The sequence below is a fragment of the Odontesthes bonariensis genome, chromosome 3, assembly GCF_027942865.1.
Source record: "Odontesthes bonariensis isolate fOdoBon6 chromosome 3, fOdoBon6.hap1, whole genome shotgun sequence".
Taxonomy (NCBI): domain Eukaryota; kingdom Metazoa; phylum Chordata; class Actinopteri; order Atheriniformes; family Atherinopsidae; genus Odontesthes; species Odontesthes bonariensis.
Window position 1 is genome coordinate 35,984,897 of NC_134508.1, and position 26,556 is coordinate 36,011,452.

Genomic DNA, 26,556 nt, shown 5'->3' on the forward strand with positions numbered 1-26,556 from the left:
ACAAAAGCTAGTGCACAGTTTTCATATTTCAAATTTGTTTTTTCAAGCCTTTGGTAACAAACATCAAAGATCACAGCAGAGAGGTTGAGTGGAGGGCAGACATGCCATTTTACCAAACTGGTGAAAGACCAACAAGTCTTTGTTAGATGACTGAGAACTGAGGACAAACAGATGAGCTGTGTGTGTTTGAGGGACCTGGAGAGTAAAAATACTGCATGCAAGCTAAACAAGAAATTTGTGTCTCACCACCAACTGCAGTTGCTGTTTGAATTTAATTTCTAGTTGATATTACAGAGGATTATCAACTATGTGACTTGTTTTCATATTGGGTAATGTGAACATGATGGACTTCCAACTCATCAGCAACTATTTATCATATAACCAAAAAACAAACTGCTTCACAACAGCTTTTTCTTTTTTTTCAAATACAAATAGTCTCAAAGACATTTGCATACCATGATTTACTGGTAAAATTCAGCCCCATTTTATTTTTTTTTCAACCAGATTTTTTTTTTTCATGGTAAATAAGTGACTTATTTCTTCTCAGCATAAATTGAACCACTCATAAATGGAAGTACTTAACAGTAAACAGAAGTCAAAATTTGTTTCCTCTTTCAAGTGCCGCTCATGTATTCAACACTAATAATAAACGGGGCTTCAGTCATGAGCATTCACGTGTTACTATATTCTCATTTGATCTGCCAATTACTGTATTATTAATTAACTATTAGTCAAAACTGGTCAAAAACATAAAAAAACACAACAAGCTGGAGCACATGGGGACATCTTCAGTCATCATAAGTCAAGACTATTGTTGTATTGGCTGTGCCGAAGTTTTCCACACATGCATGTTTATCAGTCTGCAGCCTATTCAGAACAACTGAATAGGTGTGAATTGTGCCAAATCCTCTTTCATTTCTCCTTAAATTAAAGCATCCACATTGTTCTCTTGCTTCTGCTCGTCTTCTTCTGTGTGTGGTGTCTGCGCTTCACCTTTTTAATGGAAGGTTGATGCTGGCGCATGCATAATCACTGCATTTGTAATAAGGATAGTCCACAAAGGACTCCCCAGGACAGCTACAGAGAGCCACTGTGGCCCCTGTCAGATGACTTCATTTACGTAACAAAGGCCTTGCATGCAAGCAGATGTGTAAGCTATAAATTGGCCCATCGCCTCGCCTTATACAACTCACAGTCCAAACTCTAAAATCTACCATTACCTATCATGTTTAAGGAGACAAAAAGCACCCATTTCCCCCAAAGCTAACCTGAAATTTGTGAATGTCATTAAGAAATTACAACCGCATCCACGTATGATAACACTGAAAATGTGTAATACAATACTGAGTTATCTTAGTCCACTTTAGTCGCTTGTTTTTGTTTGGATATGTTAAGAACATTGAACTGGGAATTCATCAGCACTTTTATTTCAGTGTTCGACAGCAGGGATTTTAACTTTTAACACCAGACTGTTTATCCTTTTATTCTTATTTCACTCAATTAGGGGATCTGAATAGTTTTCTACCAAATATTAGTGGAAGTATTCAGATCCAAAAATGTTTTGTAAGTACATGTCAACTACATGAGCCGCTTTTGATCACTTTAAATGTTCCATGAAGAATTAAAAGTGTAAGTCCTCTTCAATGGTCAAACAGGTCTGTATTAAAGTTTTATCTCACTTACTTTTATCTTGTCTCTCTTAAGTTGATACAATAAAAAACACAAGAAATTAAAGAAATTCAGGCTCAAACAACAGTCCAGAAAACACGTTGTCCTCACACACATGTTATAAATCAAATAAAATTACAGAAAAAGTGCTAATGACATCCATGTGAAAACATGTAACAATATTACAGACAATAAAACATTTGACATTTTGATAAACGCATATTTTTTTCTAACCTTCGTTTTCAAAAAAAACTAGGTGCACACAGCCCCGTTTTAAAAAAAAACACGTCTACATTGATCCGCATAAATACGCTATCAGGAGCTGTTAAATTACGCCAAGCCTGACGGTGGCAGTGTTAGAACAATGAGAATTCCACACAAGCCAATCACACGAGCTAATAGAGAACCGCTGACAGGAAGAACTTCCGGATCCTTTTCAAGAAGAAAATATGGCGCCAGGCTCATGTGTGTGGACTGATAGCGAGACTGAGCTACTTTTACACGTTGCGCTGGACTATAAAACTGCTAAAGCCGGGAAAAGTGTCTTTATTGTTCAATACATTGTATGACTGTAATTTTCAAAATCACACAAGCGAGTATAGCTCTCAACAACAGAAATGCTGCTAGTACCTCCATGCTTGCCAGATAAACAATGAATGGCGTTTTAATGCTAGCATTCTGCCAATATGGCGGATAGGGGCGGGGCTCTGTACTATGACGACAACTCCGCATTCCATTCTGAAAACTCCGTTTTTGTCTCTTTCAACCAGTTTACACACAAACGCTAAACAGAGTTTTTAAAAAATCTCCACTTTTGCCGGTGTTTTTTTTTAGCTTCGTTTTCGGAGAAAAAAACTCTGTTTGAGTATAAACGAAAGGCACAAACGAAGGGAAAGGTCTTCGTTTTTCAAAATACCCGGGTATGTGTAAACAGCGCCTTAAGGCTGATTCATACTCGGCGCAAACGCGCAACTGTTCTGGCTCGAGAACCATTAATGACGTCATCGAAAGCGCCAGCCCCTTCACAGTTCCTTCAGCTCATAAGCGCAGTTTGCGCCGAGAATGCGTCACATTTGCAGTTCTCTCCAGACCAGCGAGTGTCACTGTTGAGGAAACAAGCTGAAAAGCATACGAAGAAAGCATACACAATGCCACCTGTGGTGTCACGTCAGCAGAGGCTGGCACATCTGATGCGGAATGAATTTACTCTGGGTGTAGAACTGTATATGTATCTCAGAGCTAAGCGGCTGCGGCAAAAACAGAAGAGAAGGTGGAATGTTCGTCCTTTGCAACAAGACGAACTTTGTCAAACGTTGTCCCAGTGTAACTTCATAGACGTGTCGTACAGATGTTTGTAGAGGCGCATCCTCTCGGTCACCGCGGTCTCTGCAGTGTTCATTTTTTCTTTTTCTTGGTCAGCTGTTTCCGGTTGAGCTCGCGTGAAGTCAGAAAAAAAGTTGTGTGCGCGCCCTTGCGCCGAGCGAGGATTTTCTAGCTTGCGACGGGGGGCGTGGCGGAATTTTGGGACACGTGACCGTTTGCGCCATTTGCGACCAGCTAGTATGAGCGAGGTCGCGCCGAGTAAGAATCAGCCTTAAGAGTCACCAATTCAGATGTATGTTTTTGGCCTGTGGGGGAAGCCAGAGTACCTGGAGACGACCCACGCATTCACGAGGAGAACGTGCAAGCTGGGTTTCAAACCAGAAAGCTCTTTGCTGTGAAGCGACATGCAGCCCCAATACAACACTCCATGCAAATCAAGATTATTTGGCGACTGTGTCTTTCCTCTGCGTGCATGTTGAATCTGACCCATAATGCCACAGTCTGATATCAACTAAACTCTGCTCATGTCAGCCATAACATTCTACATAAAATAAAACCTTACAAGCCCAGTAGGTCTGCATGGAATGAATCCTCCATCCTTGTAATCCACTTCCCCACTAAAGTCCAAGGGACTGCTTAATAAAGTTGAAGCATTTACTTCAACAAAAAACTGGTCGGTGCAGAAAAATACTCTATTTCAGACAATTATGAGTTTATTAAAAAAAAAAAAAGGATGGATTTAGAGGTAACAAAAACAAACAAACTATGTGGCTTCAGGCCCCTTCATGCCCATCTGATTCTGTCCTTAATGTTAACTCAGCTACACCTAAACGCAACACACTGGGAGCAGTTGGAAGGGTCCAAATCCAGTGTAATACATGTGTAATATAAATTAAATCTAGCACATGTCAAATTACTGGAAACAATGATTTAATAAATAAGCTTCTTTAATCTTATTCTAATCTGTGAAGTGTAAAAGGCTGGTGTTCACATTTGAATCCACATGTTAACATGGAACTGCATTTGGGGTCCTGCAAGCACATTTTTAACAAAACGATTTCATGACATTTTATGATTTTGGGAATTCTGTCACCTTTAAATCATCCTGTTCATCCTAACTTCACAGCTCTGTAAAGTAAAATATACTTAATTAAACAATAAACATAAGCACACGACATAAACGTAAAAAACTTGTGCCAGATAATGATGATATGATATTGGCCTGTTATAACTCATGCATGTGCTTGGCTGAGGTGAAGCTATTTACATTACAAATTTTCAGTGAATCAAAATGAATTTTTATTAAAATATCATTCAAATAGAGACAGACAAGTTCCTCTTTGTAGAATTTGTTGTAGTAGGATTGACATTTTTTGCATTGTTTGGTAAAGGTTTTGGTTTCTAACAATGAATAACAAGGAGTTTCCCCCCCAAAATGAAATATATTGGACACAAACATGAAAGGAAAATGCGCACGGATGGAGATGTCATGCAGGAAGTGCCGCTTCACCATGGAGTAGAAACTGAGCCACTGAGCACCACGCCTCTTCTTACGTACGCTTCGCCAAACACAGCCATTGGCTGCAGAAACAGAACTTCCTCCGCCTTAAACACACCCCCACAAAAAAAAATCGCCAGCTTTAGTATATGTACTCCTACGTTCAGCTCCAGCGTCTAAAGATATGTTTCATCACCTGGAGAGGCAACGGGGCAGCAGCAGGTGAATACCTACATCCTGGAAGATTTAACTCATCCCTGAAGCTGTGAGTCAAAGCTGCTGGAGCTCCAGCTTGAAACGAGGCTGGAGACGGGATCAGAGGCGACCCCCAGTTAAAGCTGCCGGGCTCCTGAACACAAACCTCCAACAGACGCCTTTCTAAAGAGACACACAACGCAACATACTTTTTAAAAGGCCTTTTAAAACATTTATTTACCGGAACAAAAGGTCTTAAAGATGACATATTTTTGAGCCAAACCACTGGGGAGGCTTGAAGGAACTCTTTCCATCGTCGTCATCACCCCACAAAAGGTCGACAGACAAAGAAGAAACACTTAAACACTTCTCTGACGTCGCTGCCATGGACTCGGGAAAGGTAATTACACCCACCGCAACCAGTGTGTAACTTCTGTCCCAACCTGTTGGACCGTTTTCACTGAGTTCACCGTGTTTAACCCAGGAGGCGCTTCCACATGTGGCTCCAGCCATGACACAGCTACTATTTACCCCGTTTTTTACGTCAATTGGTGCTTAACTCGCGCGCGAGTCAGTTTAGGCACTTTAATGCTCTCTTTGAGGTACGCCCACACACATCTGCTCTCAAAGTTAACAATATATTATTATAACGGTATAGTAAAATAAGTTAGCACTTAAGTAAGCACTTTTATATGTTTCTCCGTGGAGAAACTGATTGAAGTGAGTGGGTGGGTCTCGCGCGTGTGTTTTGGGGATGTGATGCAGTGTTGGTGGTCTGTTCCTGTAAGAAGACAACGTGACTAAAGTTGGAAGCTAGTCACATTTAAGAGACTTATATAATATCGTTACTGGTGGAGCCATTCAGACTAATCAGCGGGAATAAAAACAGCTAATAGGAAATAAAAGTTATAACCGCATTCACTTTAAAGGAAAAGTTCTAATGTACTGATAATAGTTTTATTCTGTATCATAAGGCTGCAACCAGCTATGGTATTTTACTACTTTATTATTATCCTGACTGTCAAAAAATATCATTCCTTGAAAAAAACAAGTCCTCATATTTGAGAAGCTTAAACCCTTCTGTGTTTGTTTTCTTTCCTTGAAGACTCAATATTTGAGGAACAAACTGGCCAATCAGTCATTTCAAAATGTAATAAGAGTTTTAAAACGATGTCATTACCATGTAAGAAAAGAAGCCATCCTGTGCGGTCTTATGTTTAAAAAATATATTTATTTCCAGTATTTATCTGTTAAAATGTCAGAAAATAGGAAGCAACGCTCATCAGTAGCTCTAGTTTACGGCTTTTCTAATGTTTTTCTTTATCACTTTAGGTCGATTAATAGTTCAAATAAGCTGAAATCTGCTCATTTTTGACATTTTGCTTCATAAACGATTTATCAAAAGTGGTGTCAGGATTGTCAATCCTCTTGATAAATTATCAGCCCGTGCTTTGGATTTTGGACTGTCGGTAAGACAAAACAAGATATTTTAAACCATCGACATATCAGAACAACAGTTTATTCTGTGGTAATGATGAACTAAGTCATGGATTATAATGCTCATTGTTCAGGAAGTAAACATGACTTACGAGTCTGATAATCCTGTCTCCGTCCTACTGCGTCTTTTGGTCGTGGATTGGATGCAACACAGTGAGACTCCAGGCCTCTTCTCCCACCTCTCATAAACCCTCTCGCTGATGTAAGCCCCGTTAAACCCAGTGGAGCAGCCCAGTGGGACGTGGTGGTCAGAAAATGTTTCCCTAGCTGTCCCTGTTTTAGTTTTCCACCACACACTCTGCGACTTCATGGCCTAACAGCTGTAAGGGTTTGTTGTGGACGTGATGGGAATGGCGCTCTGGCTGTTTTCGGTTTCCACTGTGACGCCGATGCAGTCGATTTCCAGGGACAGTCATAGCCCACAGAGGGAATGGGCAGTTACCAGCTCTGGCTGCTAAAGCCTTGAGCTTCTTCTTTGTGTTTTGTTGCTTTCAGCAGTGGTGAGCTGTTTGAGTGTGTCGAAGTTGTACGTAGGCTAATCGACATCTCATGATCAGGATTTTCATATCTGGCCTGTACTTAGTGTTGTGTCGATACGCGCAGGTGAAGTAGATGGAAATTTCACTTTTCTTTCACAAAAACACTTGAGCTCCATTGAAGTGACTCTGTTGTTGAATTCGTGGTGGCAGCTGTTGTTACAGGAAGGTGTGGTGCCGTTGATGTGATACAGGTACTCAGTCCATGTGTATCGACCCTGCATTTGCAGAAATTACTCTCACGGATTATTTCTAATTCTAATTTTCTCCCTTAACTCTGAGCATAATTCTGAATGTAAACCGGAGCCAAGCATACAGTCGATGCGCTCTGTTTTGAATTAAACAACCATTAAAGTTGTGTTTGAAGACAGCTCCATCTACAGCAGGCGTTTCTTTGGGTGTTTAGAACCAGCAACCTGCATCACATCGTACATCTGTAACCACAGCTGCCTAAATCCTCCGTCTTCTGCCCTTCAGCCGGCTGCCAACTCCCGCCGGTCTTAAGACAGTCCAGAAGATTTACGTTATTCTGCATGGCTTCCCGTCTTTATTATGTCTTCTAATGTAACTGTCAGCCGTGTTGTAATGAGCCGTAATGAGGCATTTGTACAAAAAAATGGGATTAAAAGATTCAGGAGGTTTTAATTGCTTTGAATTGTGAGGCAAGACTGCCACATTTATGTCTCTTTCTTCAGTGTTCACCTTAGTCAGTATACGTTCAGTGAAACGCAGCTGGTCTTCTGATTAGCAGAGGGTCACGCACAGTTAGCCTCCTGTGAGGTCAATACAGTAGCGCCTTGAAAGTCCTTGAGGCTGCATGTGTGTTGTTAAATAAACCGGCCAACCATCATGTGCGACACCTGCCTCGGAGGAATCGTGGTGCAAGTGGTTGTTAAATCACCTGTAGAGAGATGCCAGGGCCGTCACTAAAAGTTGACAGACTTCTGTAAATAAATGCAGTCCTCACATAACCCCCCCAGGTGGTTTCATCACCATTCTCCCCTTGATTCGTCTCAGCCCAAAGCCGTGCATGATGTCTTTTGGTGGGTAAACTACCCACATGTGACCTCAGTGACCCAAACTACCTGCAGGATGGCCTGGTGGTTTGACAACAAACATGCAGGCTGGAACCTGAGTCAGTTAGAACTTTGGAGGCCTCAGGGATGAGAGGCGAAGTGTCTTCAAGAGCCACAGTAGATGTCCATTAGCTTTCTATTCAGGATCTGAAGGTTATCATGTAAGATAGAGTGGTTCTCAGCCTTTCTGAGCCATGTCCCAATAGAAGTTGGTTGCTGGATCTCAGGATTGACATGATTTTAAAGCCCAGTTTGAAAATTACAACCGATATGGGTTACTTTTATGTTTAACCTCTAAACATTTGGTCTCTGACTGTCTAACATCTGCATCTTTTCAAAGACATGGCTGCAGAAACAGGTTGAACCCTCTTCTTTTGTTTTTTTGCTACTCTGTCACAATGTGACCAGAGCCACTGACATAGTGTATGATGTTTATTACATAAGAATGGACTGATTTTAAGCAGTTTTAGTCCTCAATTTAAGAATTATATGATCATTAATGCACATTATTGGTGCCCTTGTGTGTCATTCTGCTGTATATTGTCCCCGCTTAAATGAATACAGACAAAAATGATCATTTTCTCTTTATTTCTTTGTCACCAGAAGCAGAAAAGCAGTTTAACTGATAAAATGTTACCAATTGGCAACACTATTAAAAATGTCTGTCACTGGTCTGCACAAAATAAAAATCAGTCATCACCTTCGTTAACACCCAGCACAACTATAAATACATTTTTATCTTTGAATGGTTTAAGTGTCGCTGGCGCTGATAGATAAGACATTGAAGCACTTTTCAGTTGTGTTGACAGGCAGCATGTACAGCAGCGGTTTGGGAAAGTTTCATGACAAAAAGGTGCATAGAAGGGGTAAGCACAGTTTTAAGGTGGATTTAAAAGGAGGTTGCTTAACATACTGTAGATATCTCATGATTTTCCATCATTTATTGAAGCACATGGACCATGTAAAATTCTTAAAAACTTTGCTCAAAGATTTTAGAGGCTTTTTCAGTCACAGTATCTGAGCCGTAACTTGGAAAAAAAAAAAGAAATGCTTGCAGTTTTCATGTGTGTTGAAGGCTAAAACAGTCACACAGCTTCATTGGAAAGTGTCCTCTCCAGGAGAGCAGGATGTGCTGTCAGACTGACTCTGCTGTTGGGGGAGGGCGCTCATTGGTCATAGCTGTGTAAGGCGAGACTGAAGAGGTGACGTGTGGAGGGACGTGATAGTAGCCGTGTAGGCCAGTGCCTCCGATCTGGTGCAGACTGGCAAGGAGGAACTGAAACTGTGTTTCTGGGGAAATGTCTATTAGTCTGTCTCTAATGTAGTGATACAGAGCTGCAACTCTTAATCAATCAGTTGTCAACTAGTGATTGCATGCTAGCCGTTTTGAATGATTGTTTTTAGGTATTTCAGTATTATTACTATTTTTGTAAAGTTCTACATTCTCTGAATGCAGCTTCTTAGAAGCTTTTTTTACTTCTCTATGGCAGCAGAGAAGTCAGTAGCTTTTTGTTTGGGATAAAGCATCTGAAGACATCAGTGGGAGCTTTTTTTTAAACAAATTGGCAGTTTTGACCATTTTCTGGCATTTTACGGAAACAAGTGAATGCATCAATATATGGAAACTAAACTTAGCACCACTGTTGCTTAAAGAAAGAGAGGGTAATAAAGTGCTGTAACGTTGAGCTGTGTTTATATAACCAACAGCGGGCTTCTAGTGGTTATTCAGAGGAGAACTTAGATCATTTATTACTGATTAGATAATTCACATTTAAAATAAACTCCTTCCTAACTCCTGCTTGATTGAAAGTGGCCTTTATGTGTGTTCCAGTTCAAGGGCTGTTTTTGGTTATTTGGCTGACATATCTTTTCTTTGTGAGGCGCCTCTCTGACTTTACTGCATGGGTGAAATGTCATTTTACTCCTCAATTGCGTCTCAGCTGGAGTGTTTAGATATACAGCAAAATGCAGACATGGTAGCGTTACTTTGGTCAGCTGTCAGTGGCAGAAAGTTATTCAGTATATCTAATCATTCATCAAACTTCTCTCATATGTTCCTGTTCATGCTTCCGCTGTGCTACAGGAAAATATTGTACTTTTTACTCCACTACATTTATGTGGTAGCTCTGGTTGTTACTCTTTTTAAAAAGATAGCAACACTACAGCAGTCTTGTGAGTTGACTAGATATAATAAATGGCTTGAAGTATTTCAATCATATTTTACTTTTAGTAAAGTACCATTTTTGGTGTAGTCTTTAAATTCATTTTGATTTAGCGTCAGTGCAAAGTAGAGTAGCTTCACTAATGCTATAAGTATTTGGCTCTGAACAGCTATGCACTTTACAAGAGTAAAGTTATTTCCTCTGACGTGTATTTGTTTGTAGGGTTAGGTTATCTTCGTCACTTCTACTTCAAAATAGTGTTTTAGGCACCTGTGGTTTTCCTGTTGATAATTTCTTTTGAAGCTAAGTCTGCATTTTCTAATAAGAATTAGCTCACAGCCGCGCTGTCGTTTTCCAAAGAATTTACGTCACTTCTGTTTTCAGCTGGCTTTGTTTGTCCGAGCTTAATTTACGTTTCTCCTCTTTGGCACCGAGTGATACACGAAAGTGGACAAAGAATTACACTGAACAGTGTAAAAGGAAAAGGGGGTTCGAGATAATGTTAATGGATGCTCATTCTTAGGAATATGCTTGTCGAATGAGGCTTGGCTCAAGCATGAAAAGTGAGATGCTGGCTTACATTAGTTGTGGTTACATGTCCTAATTTGGAGAAAGCCGCTCACCTACCTCATTTCCTCATGTTTTCATGTCATCGGATGAAAGCAGTGAGGTTTGTCTACGTGACCTAGAAAAGGAACGGCATGGTTGAAGTTTGCTGGTGTGCAAATGTTTACACGACTCTGTACATTACCTTAATTTATCAGCATGTTTTATTACTAAGCTCTCACCCAGTCGTCAGTATTTACTCAATGAAGCTGAGGTTTGTTCACTGCAGCCATGACTAGACAGAACCACAATGTGCCATATGCAAAGGAGGGAGCATTTGCATGGGTGGGTCGAGGATGATTTCTAGATAAAGTCAATGTGTGTGTGGAGGGAAGGGATATTCACGTAGTTCGATCCGAACATATCATGTGCTAATGCAGGTTGGGTGAGACACGGTTTTCTCTACAAGTTGGATTTCTAAGCAGTCAATGACTCAGCTGTGAGGACTTGTTAAAGTCTGGCTAAGCAAACAGTAAACAGCAACTTTGTTTGAAAGTGCAAACACAACCGAAAGCTGCCGGTGCATTACACTGGCCTGGGACGCAACTTAAATGACAAGAGGACTGGTTATCCGTGCCACTGTCAATGTTATGGTTGTAAAATAGTTCTTTAGGGTGTGACTTCATTGTTTTTCCAGTCAGGAAGTTGTGTATTATGCTGCTCTTCTTGTTTATATGTACAATCAAACACACTAATGTCACCTTTATTCCTACTTTGCCATTTTACAGGAGCAGAAGAGAGTTTGCTAATATTTTTGTGAACCAGTTTAAGTCGATGCCTGTTTTTATCATTTGGATTTGACATGTTTAGGACACTTTTAAATACCGTATGCTGGACTAAGCCAGGCCTCAGTCCACACATGCTGCTTGTTTCGGCCAAAGAGTTTGAGGGCTTGTAGCTTGAAGGTACCGACTTAACAGAAGAGTTTTTGACTTTTTGTAGCAGTTTGCAGCTGGATTCAAACTTTTAAGAAGTTTTTGTAAACAGTTCCAGCTATTCCCAAAAGGGGTTGCAACTTAAATGGATTCCAGTGATGACTTCTCAGGGGGGGGTGGACAGGATTTGGCTGTTTATAGTGAAAGCAGCTGGCAGTTCTCTGAAAACTTGTGTAGTTTCTTGTTCATAATAGTTTCAGGATAGCATTGGTTGTGGTCTGTCTCCTGATTTGTAGCAAGCCCCCTTTAAGTTCTCTGCCCACAATGCTGAAAGGCGCGGGTGTATTTCTCTTTATATACGGCTTCTAAACAGTGTAGTTATGGACTTGATGACCCTCTTAACAAGAGACGCTATTGGCTCAGAGAGTGAGGGCAGGTCTTTCAATGTCTTTAGTCTTTAGCCATTTTCTTTTGTGAGCAGGCCTGAAGTGACAGCCTCTGAAAACTCCCACAGAAATGACCTTCTTTCCTCATCCTTCTGTTCTACTCACTCGTCATTATGTTGAAGAAGAGAGAGAAACTCCCCCGATGCTCCTGTTAAAAGGTAGCTAGCAGCACTTTGATGATATTCCAAAGGGGCACACATAATCCTCTGAAAATGTTTCTCAGGACTATGTTTTAATGAAACCCGACGGGGTTTGTTCTTGTTTATCTTCTGCTTTTAAAAGTTTGATTAAAATTCCAGACAATAAGCCTAAAGCGTTTTTGGAGTAACAATCAACAATAAGTTTTTCCTTTGAAAGAGTAATAGCTTAAAATGGCTTTATACCTTATATCTTACCTTATACCTTATAAAGAGGGAGTGACTTGATACTCATGTTCCTCCATATATACCACTTTAACTCCATCTGGGTGAGCAAAACCTGAGTTGCATATTTGCTTTGATCAGAAGCACACACATATGACTCCAAATGAATAATAATAATTTGGCAGATATTTGGAGACAAGTTCACTAATATCAACCGAGGGGGAGTGACCATGGCTCAGCTTTGCTGTCTTTTAATGCCTTAAAGGCCACATGTTGTTTGGTAAATATGTTTGTAAGTAAATACATCTGAATATTTTTCCCAGTATTATTACTTTAAACACAGTGGCGACTATATAAAAACACAAGCAGATGTTTCCCAGCCTAAATTTAATGCATTTCAGCACATGTCAACTGATGGTCCAGTTCTCAAAATTTAAGAGGATCTACAGGAAGAAATGCAATATGATATTCCCAGCTTTGCTTCTATTGGTGTGGAGATGGGTGAAAATAAAACTTTTATTGTTACAGCAGCTAAGAAGGGGCAAACCAAATAGTGTCTGTTTCCATTCAGCTGCACAGCAAATTGGCACCAAGTGTTTGAAACTCAGAAAGTGCCTGTCAGCCTAATTCTGGTTAGCTGCTTTGGAGTGATTAAACACGACTGCATAGAGTAGTCCAAGCTACACATGACTATGGGCATAATGTGTTTAATCTTTTCGACCATTGTCGATTGTCTGGAGGGAGAAACAGATAATCGTTCCTGTGATCGGCCATGTGAGTTACAAGTTCAATACTTCAGAACTGATTCATATTAGGTTTGTGTTAAAAAATGGCAAACAATGCCTGCAGTGACTGTAAAAACTTTCCTTTTGCCATTTAAAATGTGTCACCATATCGCACGTTTCTCCTAAAAATTTCACATTTTCCTGGCTCTGTTTATCGAAGTGTGTTTATTGTCGACGTTTTGATTACTACATTACAGACAAAAATGTTTCGATGATGATGGTTGACTTGCCAGACTTGTTGGAGCTGATGGACTACGGTACAATAACTCAGATAATCTCTCTTTACAATTCCAGTCTTGGGGCAGCTACAGCAGCAGAAGATCGCGTTGAGTCACACTTGTGGCAACAAAGAACAGATACAGTATATGAGACTTCAGAGGGCCCATTATCACCAACAGTGAAGGCTGAAAAAACATTGCCTGGTCTTATGAATTTAGATTTCTGCTGAGGAATTTGGCATCAGCTGCATGAAGCCATGAACCCAACCTCCTTTGTGTCAACAGCCAAGGCTGGTGTTGGTGTATCGGTGTTAGGAATGTTTTATTGGCACACCTTGGGCCTCATAGTTCACCTTAGTCATGTTTGAATGCAGCACATCTCTTGTAGTCATGATTTACCAAACTCTAATGTGTAGTTCCACCATGATGATGGCGTCTGAAACCGCTCACATGAACGTGAAAATGGACGAAGCGCAGGTTGTCTAATATATTGTTCAGCTATCTGTGAAAACTGAAAGAAAAACTACAGCCGAAAGATGTACAGTTTGCAGAGCACAATTAAAGCTTTGGGTGGATGACAATAAAAATTTTTAAAAGATAAGACGTTTCCTTGTCTGAGAGAAGGAAATGGACAGCGGCATACCTCACAATGGTTTATTAACTTCTTATTATGAGGAAAATCTCTATTAATCTACTGGTCTCTACTGAGCTCAAGCTTAAAATGAACTCTGTAATAACAGCAAAAAGAGCACAGACAATTTAAGAAGAGAAAAAAATATAGAAAAGAATACTGGGTCAGGTTTACTCTGTGTAAACCCGACCCAGCCTAAAACCTGCAGCACCATCGAAAATTGTCCACACTGTTTGTCATTGATTATTCTATGAACAGATTTTACCAATGACTTATTGGGTTTTATTTCCCGGCCAGGTCATACTTATTACGTGTTCAATGAATCTTATTCTTTTAATAAAAATTATTATTATAATTTATTCAGCCTTTTTTAGCATAGGGCAATTAACTCAGTCAGTGTAATGCCACTATTATAACATGTGATAATAGTGTAATAGAACAAAAACAAACATAGGCACCACAGGGCATATAAATAATAAGTGTGGCTGTTGGCTTAGAAATATAATGTGCCCTCAGAAATGTTATGGTTCAGCTTCATGTCCAAGTCCGGTATGTTAACGTCAGCATTTACCCTCAAAACTTGTTGGTTGAGAACTAAAAGTTAGGTGCCTAAAGTCAACAGTTTGTAGTACTCATTCTCCACACGTATACCATAGCTAGGCTTAAAACGCCAGCAGTCAAACCTCAAACTGTTGATAACAACTTGGAAATAGATATCCAACTAATTTTAAACAGCTGAAGGAAAAGAAAAAGTCTAAAAACTACATGTGGTTAGTTCAAATATTTGCTATGTGTGACACAAATAGAGCTTGAAGACACATTTCTTAATCTCTGCCCCGTTTATTTCAGTGCAGTCTCATTTCATCGTGTTGCATGATGTGGCATCAGGCTTCTTTTTATATATTTTTTAATATCACCAACAGTGCTTTCATTGTGCATCGAACTGCAAACCTCCAAACCTGCTCCGATGATAAAATTAGAAGATGGTTTAAAGTTGAAAGTTCCCGTCACATTGAGCAACACAGCAAGACACTCGATGCTTTGTCCCTAAAGTTGGCATTAATTCAGTTTACTGTTTGACAACTGATAGGCATGGGAATTTGTTGCCAAGAAACAACCAGGAAAGACCAAAACTGATGTTAACCTTTTTGTTTGTGCATCGTCCACTTGGTGAAATGGTGAGTAACTGGTCAAACTGGTCTCTTCAATGACAACACTCCCTCTGCTCTCTGTTCTCTTGCAGCAAATAACGTTCCCGTTGCTGATGAGTGTTGGAACAGCAGTGATTGGTTCCCTGCAGTTCGGCTACAACACAGGTGTCATCAACGCCCCTCAAAAGGTGAGCTCCCTTATCAGTTTATCAGATATAATGTTCGCCATCTGTGCGTAGATCTGCACATATATGTGGTTAAGATTATATCTCTCAGAGTGTTTTTAAGGAATCTTCTGCTACAGAGCTCTTTTATTACTGGTTTTAGAGGTAATCTCCCTGCTTGTCACAGAGCTGGTTGTCCACTCTCTTTTGCCTCATTCGAGAACAGGATAAAAAAAAAGGGGGGGGGGCGGGGGGGGTTAAGATGTAGGATAATAATAACTGCATTCTACCCTCATAAGTCCGAGGACATCTGAAGTAACAGACTGTTCAAACGGGAGTATCTGTGCCCAAAAATGGATGTCGCCTGATCAGCAGCTGGCTGGGAAATGGAAATGAAATTTAGAAGGGGTTGATGGTGGCTTATCTCCATGGCAAAACAAGATCATTGAAAAGCCCCCCATGGAGTAGATCTGCAGTAAGTTTTAATTTACAAACAGGTAGAGCAGAGACACTCATTTCCTGAGGAATGTCCACATTTCGTCACGTGTACATAACTACTGTCTGCTCAGTTTGGGTTGGTCTGAGCACACCCTGTGGCTACTCAGCTGTCTCTCCACAGCTTACAGGTGTGTTGTGAGACAGATCCTTATATAACCACCTTTTACCTGTACAGAGGCCTTGGTGTGCTGAACAATGACTGTCACAGTGATCTATAGTTGCGACTGGCAACTGTTGCAACAGGAAAAACTCTTTTCAATATGAACTGCTCGTGCATTATCATAACACTGTCAAGGCTATCCTGGACTTTGATAAGAAGGATCCTGTTAGAATGAGAGCGACTTTCATCATCTGCTTTGCAAAAAGTAGGAAAAAACAGGATACGGCCCCTTATTATATACAGTAGAAATAAACCAAATTTTATGATCTCCTTTAAGTATTTCAATTAAAGAATCAAAGGTTGTTCTATACAATGTAGATGATAAATTCATAAAAGTAAAACAAAAAACGGTGTCCATAGTCTTAAGGTAACGAACCAAAAGTTTTCATTTGATAAAAAACTGAAGAAAAAAAACATCAAATCTTGATATTTGCAAACGTGAGTGAGATGTTTGACATCCCTGTTTTAGCTTGATGTTGAACACCAGCTTTTTGTGCACTATGAAAGCAGCATGTGTTCGCAGTCATGCTCAGACACCGAGTCCGCCGTGAGTATATGCTCTGTTACATACAAGGCTAGTTTCAACCTGTCCTCTTCACTCTACCCCCCCCCCCCCCCCCCCCCCACACACACACACAAAAACCACCTGGGTCTCACGCACACGCATCCATAAACACATTCACTCTCACAAGAATAAAAGTGGTATTGGGTACCACTTTGGCTACCACAGGTTCCTAAAGCATTAATATAATAATCTCATTTGGCTTTAATTTCACTGAATGCACTTTAATTTATCACCAGATCTACTTTCCTCTGTTCTTCTGTGCGATAAAGGCTGCAGTGATGCTGCTGCTGCCGGTGACGCAGGTCTTGTACCGTGTCTCTGATTAGATAGGCACTCTTTCAAGGGCCTTGTTCCGGCTGTCCTGTCCTCCCCTCTTCCTGTTGGATGCGCTCCTGATCAGCACTGTAAAATACAGCCTTATTTAAAGTCTGACTGGCTCATCTGTGCCTTGTTTGTAGTTGTTTAATCTTTTCAGCCATGTCTGCTACTGGCTTTCTCCTCCCAAAACAATCATTTGTCCATTACACATATTTTATGAGTGTGTGTATTTTTGATCATTCTTGGACTGACTTAAAAAGTTAAACCCATCCTTTGAAACTAGAGGAGCATTAACAGTTAAGTTTAGCAGAAAGTTTATTTTAAAGTGAAAAGTCTTCTATTTTCTCCTTTTGCAAGTTGAATGAAAGGCTTACCTTGACAACATGGACACCAGCCAGCTCTGACTCCAGCAACAAGCTGGCAGCATGAATAGACTTTTTCTTCTTCTTTCCCTTGCATGCTTTTGAGCCAGCTGGTGATTGGGATGGTGCAGTCAATCCACAGCCTTAAAGGCTGAGTTATACTTCTTTTAACTGCCCTTGCGCTTGCGTCTTGCGCGTATGTTAATGGCTCGAGACGTTTATACTTCATTTAGCTTTGCCGGCGCTTGCGTGTGCTGTGTGGCGATTCACCGCCAGGACAGTAGGTGGAGTAGCGGGTTTTTTCAATGACAAGCCTACTATGATGAAAGCAAATTCACCGCCAGGACCTCTTCGAGTGGATTCATGCTTCTTCTTCTTGTAAATAGCCGGTATTTTGTCAGATTTTCAACACCTTGGGGGTCTAAACGACTACTTTCTCGCCTGAAAATGTTTCAAATGTTGCTAAAGTTATATATTTACAGAGTTTATAGCTCAAGGGAAATCAGCTTTTCAGGCCGGCTGATTTGGGCTCGGACAGGAGTGAAGTGCACTGTGTGTAAACGCTCTGCATACTGTCAGATCGATGAGTATGCCGTTTTCAAGTAGTAGGCGGTTTCGAACACAGCCAGTGGCTTGTGCTTGCGTCTTGCGTAAAGTTTAGAAAATTGAGGTGACACACGCAAGCACGCAAGGGGGGGCTTGCAACCGCGCAAGGGCTTGCGTTGCGTCTTGCGTTGCGTCTTGCGTTACTGACTATAAACCAGGCTTTAGGAGAGGATACGAAACTGCTGCTTTTCAAGGTCCTCCATGCAGTTTGTCATCAGCCGGTTAGAGGTAGTAAAGGTGCATATTGTGTTTAGGATCTTTTAATATTGGCATATGAAAATGACACAGTGAAACCCATGCAAAACAAGTGAATCAGTAGCCTGATTAACATAGACTTTCAAATCTCTTCGAGATTCTGGTCTGACCAAGACCATAACGAATACGATTCGAAATGGCCTGGTCAACCCGCCTCCCTCGGGTTGCTACTGGTTGTAGCCAGAAAAGGCTGTGCCTAAGCTTAAGCCAATCACACCCCTCTTTCCTCTGACGTATGATTTAGCTACCAGCGGGGCTAACTGGTAGATTAAACTCTTACCAAAGCCAGTATCAAGGCGAAACGTCTTTCCTGTCAAGAAATGAATCAAGGGCTGTTCTTTGCTCGATTTTTAACGAGAATCTCCCGTCAAACACTTTCATTACAGCATCTACAGCAGTGTCAAAAGCTTGACGCTGCTCCATGTTGATATTGAATGAAGCGCTTCCGTGTACAATCCATGGGTTGAGTGGCAGTTCAACCACGTCACTACCTTGAACACGCCTCTACCCTGGGCCGTTGGCGCTGCTCAAAGTTGATTGCTTCCCGACAAAGTGGGTGGAGTTCCCATTTTTTCGGGAACTCGAATCCACCTGAATGAGCAGTTTGCCTGAGTAAGTGTAGCAGAGCCGAAGGTGTTGCGTCACTGCGAGGGCGGAGCCTGGGTAGTGAATCAGCAGCATCATTGCAGTTTGACATGGTTTATTTGTTTCCACTGCAGAGGCTCTTAAAAAACCCTCTGTACACCAAACAGCCAACACGCACAGTTGGCAACTTAGCAATTTAATTTCCTAATTTCTTATTAAACAACTGTCATGTTCACCTCATCTAATGTAATGGAGTGTCCTGATTACGGACCATGTTTTTCAAGTAAATGAAAATAAAATTGAAATCAAATGATATCGTGTTAACATTTAGTTTCTGCTGCATTAAAGGAGAATTACGGCCATTTAACAAACATATCCCATCTGTTGGAGACCCAGGGAAGTTTGCCAAAGGGAAAAACACGAGAAATTTTCATACCCGCTGCGCAAAGTTGTCCAATTGCGCTGATTTCCATGAAAGCGGGCTCTATCGGGCAAGCGTTTAACCTTTCCTGAGGCTCTTAACGTGTATCAAAATACTTTTGACCGAATTGGCCGTGGTGTCAGTAGAGTAGCAATACAATTCAACCCAGGGGCTAACCATACCATTAGCTAGCACAGACATGATACATTTGGACATGAATAATGGGCGAAGGTGCGCTCCTTCGAGCAGTCATGTGACACGGCGAAAATGGGTGTTGAAACGAGTCAGCTGTTCGATAGGAAACAATAACAAATACGCCAATGTGTAGTTCGGTTCCCGAGGGTCGTTTGTGGTGGACAAAAAGACAATTTTGGAATACTATATATATATATATATATATATATATATATACTATACTATAGTGTATGACTTCGGCGATTAATTTGTGCGCACGCCTGTGGAACACGGAAGCTGAGAGAGGTAGGTGCGCTGTTTTTGAAATCTCAAAATGTATAATGTCTGTGCTAGCTAATGGTATGGTTAGCCCCTGGGTTGAATTGTATTGCTACTGACACCACGGCCAATTCGGTCAAAAGTATTTTGATACACGTTAAGAGCCTCAGGAAAGGTTAAACGCTTGCCCGATAGAGCCCGCTTTCATGGAAATCAGCGCAATTGGACAACTTAGCGCAGCGGGCATGAAAATTTCTCGCGGTTTTCCCTTTGGCAAATTTCCCTGGGTCTCCAATAGATGGGATATGTTATTTAAATGGCCGGAATTCTCCTTTAGAGTTGCAGGAAAAGAAGATATTCAGGTTTTAGTGAAATCATTAGTCAGCTGAATGAACTTCAGATATGAAAATAAACTCATAAGTTAGACAGTAGTAAAAGTCTGGTAAAATTGAGTTCTTAAGCAAAGTTTAAGCTCTCAACTTTTAGTACAGCCAGTTTTAAAGGGTAGATGTGATGGGATGAAGGTCATGAGCACGGTACAGTGTTTGATAGCATACTTGTGGTATCACCAAGCAAGGTCTTATGAGTGTAAGTTGATAGTGGACATGACCCAGGCTCTGTGGTCACAGTGTCAGAGAGTCTATATGTGTCCCTCCACCAAAGAAAAACGCCCTTGACAAGTGATAGCCTCACTAACAGCTTCATCAGGACACTGCTGAGTTTTTGATTCCACTCGTACATTAAGATCTGTGGCTGAGGTGAAGTGTTTCAAAACAGAGGCAGAGGCAGAACCAGAGCGAACATTTGGTAATGATAGTGGTGGGGTGCTGGGTGCTGGGGGGTGGTGTAGTTATGGGAGGTTGCAGACTGGGTGGTGACCTTTTGGAGTCTTATGAAAGGTGACTCTGTGACGCACACATAAACACATGCAGGTGTGGCTGCTTAAGGCCTGTCACCAGCTTCCCTGGGCGTGTTTGTCAACATCGCCGTCTGTGGTGTGACACGGTGGGGGTGGGGAACAGAAACTTGACACCTAACCGTGACTGGTAATGTTCCTGCTTTGTTCAGGAAGTGTTGAGGATTGTGAGGTGCTGCCATCAGCTGGTCACAACTCTGCTAACATTCTGCGTTGGTCTGAGCGAGAGCAAAACATGAAGCACATGATCTGATTCCGGAGAACTTGCGTAACTGTGATGATCACATTTCTACCGTGACAGATTAGCACTCCTATAATGGTGACTCTGTTTCTAAATTTGAATTGTGGTTATGTTTAATGACATAATATTACAATTAGAAAGCCTGTTTGCAAAAACCCCATCAGAACATATTTCACATGCATTTGTGCAACAACAACAAAATGTGTGTTTTTCTTCGGGCAGATCATTGAGAAGTTCATCAATGAGACATATGTAGAACGCTACCAGGAGCCCATCACCAAAAACACCCGCACAGCTATTTGGTCCATCGCTGTGTCCATCTTCTCTGTCGGTGGCATCGTTGGTTCATTTTCTGTCGGACTCTTTGTCAACCGCTTTGGAAGGTAGGCAATACACAAAATTCTTCTTGGAAAGCAAAAGCCTTTTCCAGGTTAATTTTCTCAATAAAAGTAGCAAATAGCTAGAATTCTAACTCCAAAAAGATTGATTAGTACTCCCTCATGTTCAGGTGCCACAAAAGGCACAGGAATAGTGTTGTACACGAAAATCACAAGAATGCAACATCAGAACTTATTAGAGCTACTTGTGGTGTAGTGTCTTCTGTTTAGAGGTAAACAAATTAGGTTTATTTTTTCTAAATGTAACTCGGTCCTTTTTGTCTGCTGTCTACAGGAGGAACTCAATGCTCATGTCCAACATTCTGGCCTTCATTGCAGCCGCTATGATGGGCTTTTCAAAGATGGCGAGCTCCTGGGAAATGCTCATCATTGGTCGCTTCGTGGTTGGCCTCTACTCTGGCTTATCCACTGGCTTTGTACCAATGTATGTGGGGGAGATCTCCCCAACATCCCTGAGAGGTGCCCTGGGCACCCTGCACCAGCTGGGGATTGTTCTTGGTATCCTCATAGCACAGGTTGGTGATCAGAAAATGATTTGTCAGCAGCAATTCTCCTCTGATATTAGAGATGCACGTTACGTGTAGAGGCTGTGTGAACGCTCATTATCTCTGGGGTGATTTTTAGGTGTTTGGATTGGATATGATCATGGGAAACGACGACTTGTGGCCGCTCCTTTTGAGCTTTATCTTCATTCCTGCTATAATGCAGTGCATCCTGCTGCCTTTGTGCCCAGAGAGTCCTCGTTTCTTGCTCATCAACAAGAACGAAGAGAACAAGGCCAAGACAGGTGGGTCCAAGCACAAAGGAGTTTACAGCTTATACAAGATATATTTAGATATCATGCTAGTATTTCTTGGAGGATTTTAAATGATTGTTTTATCCAATAGTTCTGTGTTATTACAGGCAGGTTGTGATGTGACTTAAATAACTAATATCCAAAGTAGTAAGACAGAAAATTCAGACTTTATTCATCATAATTTTACAGAATTAGTTTAGCAGCACCATTACAATACATGACGTGTAATGTTTCATTATCAAAAGCTATATACTGATGTGTGTGTGTGTGTGTGTGTTTTCCTTTTTTTTACACAATTCAGTTCTGAAGAAGCTACGAGGCACCACAGATGTGAGCACTGACATGCAGGAGATGAAGGAGGAGAGCCGGCAGATGATGAGAGAACAGAAAGTGACCATTTTGAAGCTCTTACGCTCGCCACTCTACCGCCAGCCCCTTCTGATTGCTGTCATCCTGCAGCTCTCCCAGCAGCTGTCGGGCATCAATGCTGTGAGTTTCAAGGCCAAGACATGTTTTTTTTAAGAGAACAAGGTTCTGAAGTGTTTCAGCTTTTAAGAGTTACAATAGAAATACAGCATTAGAAGATATGCGGAATGCACCAAAATATCAACTTTGTTGTTCTTTAGATATTCTACTACTCCACACGTATCTTTGAAAGAGCCGGAGTGGAACAGCCTGTCTATGCCACCATTGGAGCCGGTGTTGTTAACACTGCTTTCACTGTAGTGTCTGTAAGTACAGTGTGGACTCTCTTCTTGTGCATCGGCATTTATTTAGACAAGCTAATATCAAAGCCATGTTTTTTTGGGATGGGTAATTCACTTCTCCTCACCTTGTTTCATCTTTTGTGTTGTAGCTCTTTGTTGTAGAGCGTGCAGGACGTAGGTCTTTGCATCTTCTGGGGCTCCTGGGAATGGCTGGATCTGCCATCCTGATGACCATCGCCTTGGCTCTGCTGGTAGGTGTATCTTCAACAAACACGAGCCTCAGAGTCTTGTTATGGATGTGCACTGTGCTCAGTCTTTTTTCAAAATCTTTTTTTCTGGTCTTGTGTTCCTGTAGGAGAAGCTCAAATGGATGTCTTATTTAAGCATCGTGGCCATTTTTTCCTTTGTGGCCTTCTTCGAGATTGGGCCAGGTCCCATCCCCTGGTTCATTGTGGCAGAGTTGTTCTCACAGGGACCCCGGCCTTCAGCCATGGCTGTAGCTGGTTTTTCCAACTGGACTGCCAACTTCATAGTGGGAATGGGCTTCCAGTATATAGAGGTGAGTGGAGTCAAACAAGCACAGAGTACCTTTGAGTTAGTCAGTTAGCTTTTATCATCTTGGGTTTTAACAGCTAGAAGCTACATACAAAAGATGGACCTGACTGAGAATTTATTATGCACATCCAAAGGGACACACTGGCTACATGTAGAAAGACCAAAACCAGTTGTGGCAGCAAGATATAAACATATTTGTGTAGAATGCAATGTTGGACATTTTTCGAAGAACTTCTGCCATAAGAGGCAGCCAGCGTGCTTTTTCTTTTTGTCCAGGTAATTCAGTTTTTCCTGACTCTTTGTCAGGGGTGCTGATAAGAATATGAAACAATCTAAATCCAACTCCCAGAATGTATTTCAGCTTTTCAGCTAAATGTGCATTTCAACAAACAATGGGCATTTGATCAGATATGTGTTTGAAAGTTATGAAATTATGTGAAAATGCTTTCTCTAATCCCATGAATGAGCCAGAATAAAGAAGTCCAGTTTATGCTACATCATCAGATTGACTGGCAGCTGCACCCTTTTTAAACAAGAACTTTAATTCATCCTAAAAAGGTTCCTCATCTTCATCTGTCTGAATGAGCTTTTTCATTAGTTGTTCATACTTGAAATAATTAGCTAACTGAAGAGTGAAAGTATGCTGAGAAGTTTGTAGCATGTTAGTTTTATGAGGTCATACTTATCGGTTCACACTACCAATCAATGAATAAAATATTGTGGAAGATGACAGATCGGATCAACTTTTGCTTTGCTGTCTGTGTTTGTAATGGAAATGCACGCGGCCATGTGATAACTGCCTTTTCTCTGTTTTCACAGGAGCTGTGCGGTCCCTACGTTTTTGTCATTTTCACTATACTACTGCTCATCTTCTTCGTCTTCACGTACTTCAAAGTGCCAGAGACGAGGGGCCGGACATTTGACGACATCGCTGCTGGGTTCCGCCAAACATCCGCCGCAGGAGGAGAAAAGCACTCGCCGGAGGAGCTCAACAGCCTTGGAGCTGATTCTCAGCTCTGAGTGACTTTTAAACTCTCTAACAAACACTTTCGCAGACTAAAGGCTCTCGGGTCTCCGGTCACTCTGTCATCACATTTCTGGCCTTGTCACTCCACACAGAACAGACCTGTGTGATTCTCCAACATGGCACTTTCTATCGCTCCTCTTACATTGTGAAAAGAAACAAAAACTCAGTGGGCACTCTGTGTCACCTTGTAAATGTGGGCAGTTGGAGATAGATGGGGAAGGTTCTTGATATTCTTTAGATGTTCCTAAATGTGGAAAAGGCGGGTCTGCATCAATCATCCAGCCTTTTTTAACGACTTTTTCCACTGAATATAACTGATATGTGCTTATTCTCTGTTCTTTTTCTGCTGTTACAGCACATCTGACTAAAGAGTGCTGTGGCTGTAGAATGAAGTTCACTGCACAAAAATCCTTGTTTTTATTGATGTTACTGTAATGCTATCACTGTAGACTGTAATGCTAACACTGTAGGTGCTGCACAGTTCTGATGTCTGGCCACCAGATGGGGCACTGCCTTTACAAAAGGTGGTGATGTGCCACATAGAGATGTGTGTCTGTGTCATATATATATATATATATATACATATATATATATCTTTTTGAAGTAACTGACTAGATTTGAATGGTTTTAATGACATCCCGAAATAAGACATTTGTGATACCTGTTTTTTCCTTTTAGCATATTTTTTGGTTTTAAAAAACATTTCATTGCAATTTTTTAATATATTTGACGATAAAAACTAAAATGTATCCATATGCCAGAGAATTCTCCATTCCTCTGCTTTTACACCATTCCTGTTTTTTTGTAAACCAGCGATGCTGACGTTGAATTGGGAAACTGTATCTGCACAGGTCAGTAATGAAATAGCTGAACTCGATGGTGAAATTTGATTTAAAAAAATCATCTATGAATTTTACCGTGACACTAGCACCCACTCACAGTGAGCCGCCACAGAACCAGAATTGTGTCTCACAAAAACCTGGAGGTATGTGAGTTTCAGTGCCTGTCTGCAGCAGTTGAGCCACCCCAGCCTTTTACCCTTATCGCTGTGGAATGCTTTCAGGTCAGACCGGCCCGATCCAGACTTGAAGCCTCTGTCAGTGGAGGATCTTCATTGTTGAGACTTCCTGCAGAGCCTTTAGAGTCTGATGCTGTGGCTTGAGAGCTGCAGTGATGGCTTCACACAGTCGAGAGCTGCATGCTGTTCCACTGTGGCGAACATGAAGCAAGAGAGAGAAATGATGTGGACCAAAATGAATGTCGGCCTTGTGGAGGATTTTCATCATCCTGAGGGTGATTGTCACCAGTCTCGTTTGAAACCCTCAGCAGTCCTTGCAGATCATTATGTGTCCAAGGAAGTGGACGCTTGCCGCTGTGTGGCTGGGGTTTTGTTTTGCCTTCATTACTGAACTCTGCAGTATTGGTTAGCCTGCTTTCTGTTCTGTACTTTGTACAGATGCTGGTGAGAAAAGAAACTACTTTGCCTTGCTGCAGAAGTTTCGGTCTATCACTGCTGTATTCTTTGTTGTTCTCATTAAGGAAAGGTATCTCTTCAGCAGCACTTTATTATTCACAGTAATATATCTTTGAAACAAACACTGAGGTTGATTCAGTTATATCTCTTTGAGTTATGTTCACTTTGGAGGCTTTGTTAACATGGGCTGAAGTACTGCTGATGGATTCTTTTTTTGGGATGGTAATGTGTGGAATTGTTTGTTCATATCTACCGTGGTCTTGTGTACACGGAGTGTAGTAAATATGGTGATATTCACAGCCAGATAAAGATACTGATTCGAATTCAGCACGAGGAAGCAAAAAATCTAATCATTCCAGGACTGGTTGTTCGTTACATGTATATAGTAGATCTTTAAAGTGCAGGGTTTGTCATCTTTGCGCTGTAACATCCACCCCTCTGTGCCTTTGTGTGACTTTCACATATCTTCACCAGCAAAATCATAGTGTCACTAAAAGATGCACTAACCCACACAGACTGATGGTCTTTTGATAATATTAATCTGTATTTATGTATATAGAGTCACAAATCTGCTCGGGCATTGATTTTTGTAAGTAACCTGTCATGTTTCATGACCCAGGTTGGTGGTTGAAAGACACGGGATGATGTAAATGTGAAAAAAACTTCAGTCTCATCCACTCCGTATATATAACACTTTTAGAAGTTTTTTATTTCATAGATAAATTATTAATAGTTTAGAGATGTTCATCTTAGATTGTCTTCTGTGCCCTTTCTGATTTGACACAGTACCTTAGGACATTGGTGTGGTCTTATACTATGATAGTTTTATGTAAGATTTATAAGGATTCAGTAGTGTTATATTTTAAGTGCACAAAACATATTGCAATATTTGTAATAAAAAGATGCATGTATAGTGTTGGAATTTGAACCTCTGTTGGGGAAATACGAATCATGATGAATGATACTGTAAGTCGCGTGTAGAAGGTTTATTCAACTAAATAAAGAAATCTTGCATTAGAATCTTAA

The 26,556-nt window shown here is 41.0% G+C and overlaps 1 protein-coding gene across 1 annotated transcript; it reads left to right on the forward strand.

Moving 5' to 3' along the window:
• The first annotated feature begins 4,644 nt into the window (after window positions 1-4,644).
• Window positions 4,645-26,556, forward strand: slc2a1b (solute carrier family 2 member 1b). Its single transcript, XM_075461633.1, has 10 exons — window positions 4,645-5,084; window positions 15,122-15,217; window positions 20,796-20,956; window positions 21,246-21,486; window positions 21,596-21,758; window positions 22,069-22,256; window positions 22,394-22,498; window positions 22,624-22,725; window positions 22,830-23,033; window positions 23,849-26,556. The coding sequence occupies exons 1-10, from the start codon at window positions 5,070-5,072 to the stop codon at window positions 24,047-24,049; spliced, it is 1,476 nt and encodes a 491-aa protein (XP_075317748.1). The 5' UTR covers window positions 4,645-5,069; the 3' UTR covers window positions 24,050-26,556.

Coding starts and splice junctions, on each gene's coding strand:
- slc2a1b (XM_075461633.1), top strand. Junction 21,487..21,595: donor TTGGTATCCTCATAGCACAG/GTTGGTGATCAG, acceptor GGTGATTTTTAG/GTGTTTGGATTGGATATGAT. Junction 22,499..22,623: donor CTGCTTTCACTGTAGTGTCT/GTAAGTACAGTG, acceptor TTTGTGTTGTAG/CTCTTTGTTGTAGAGCGTGC.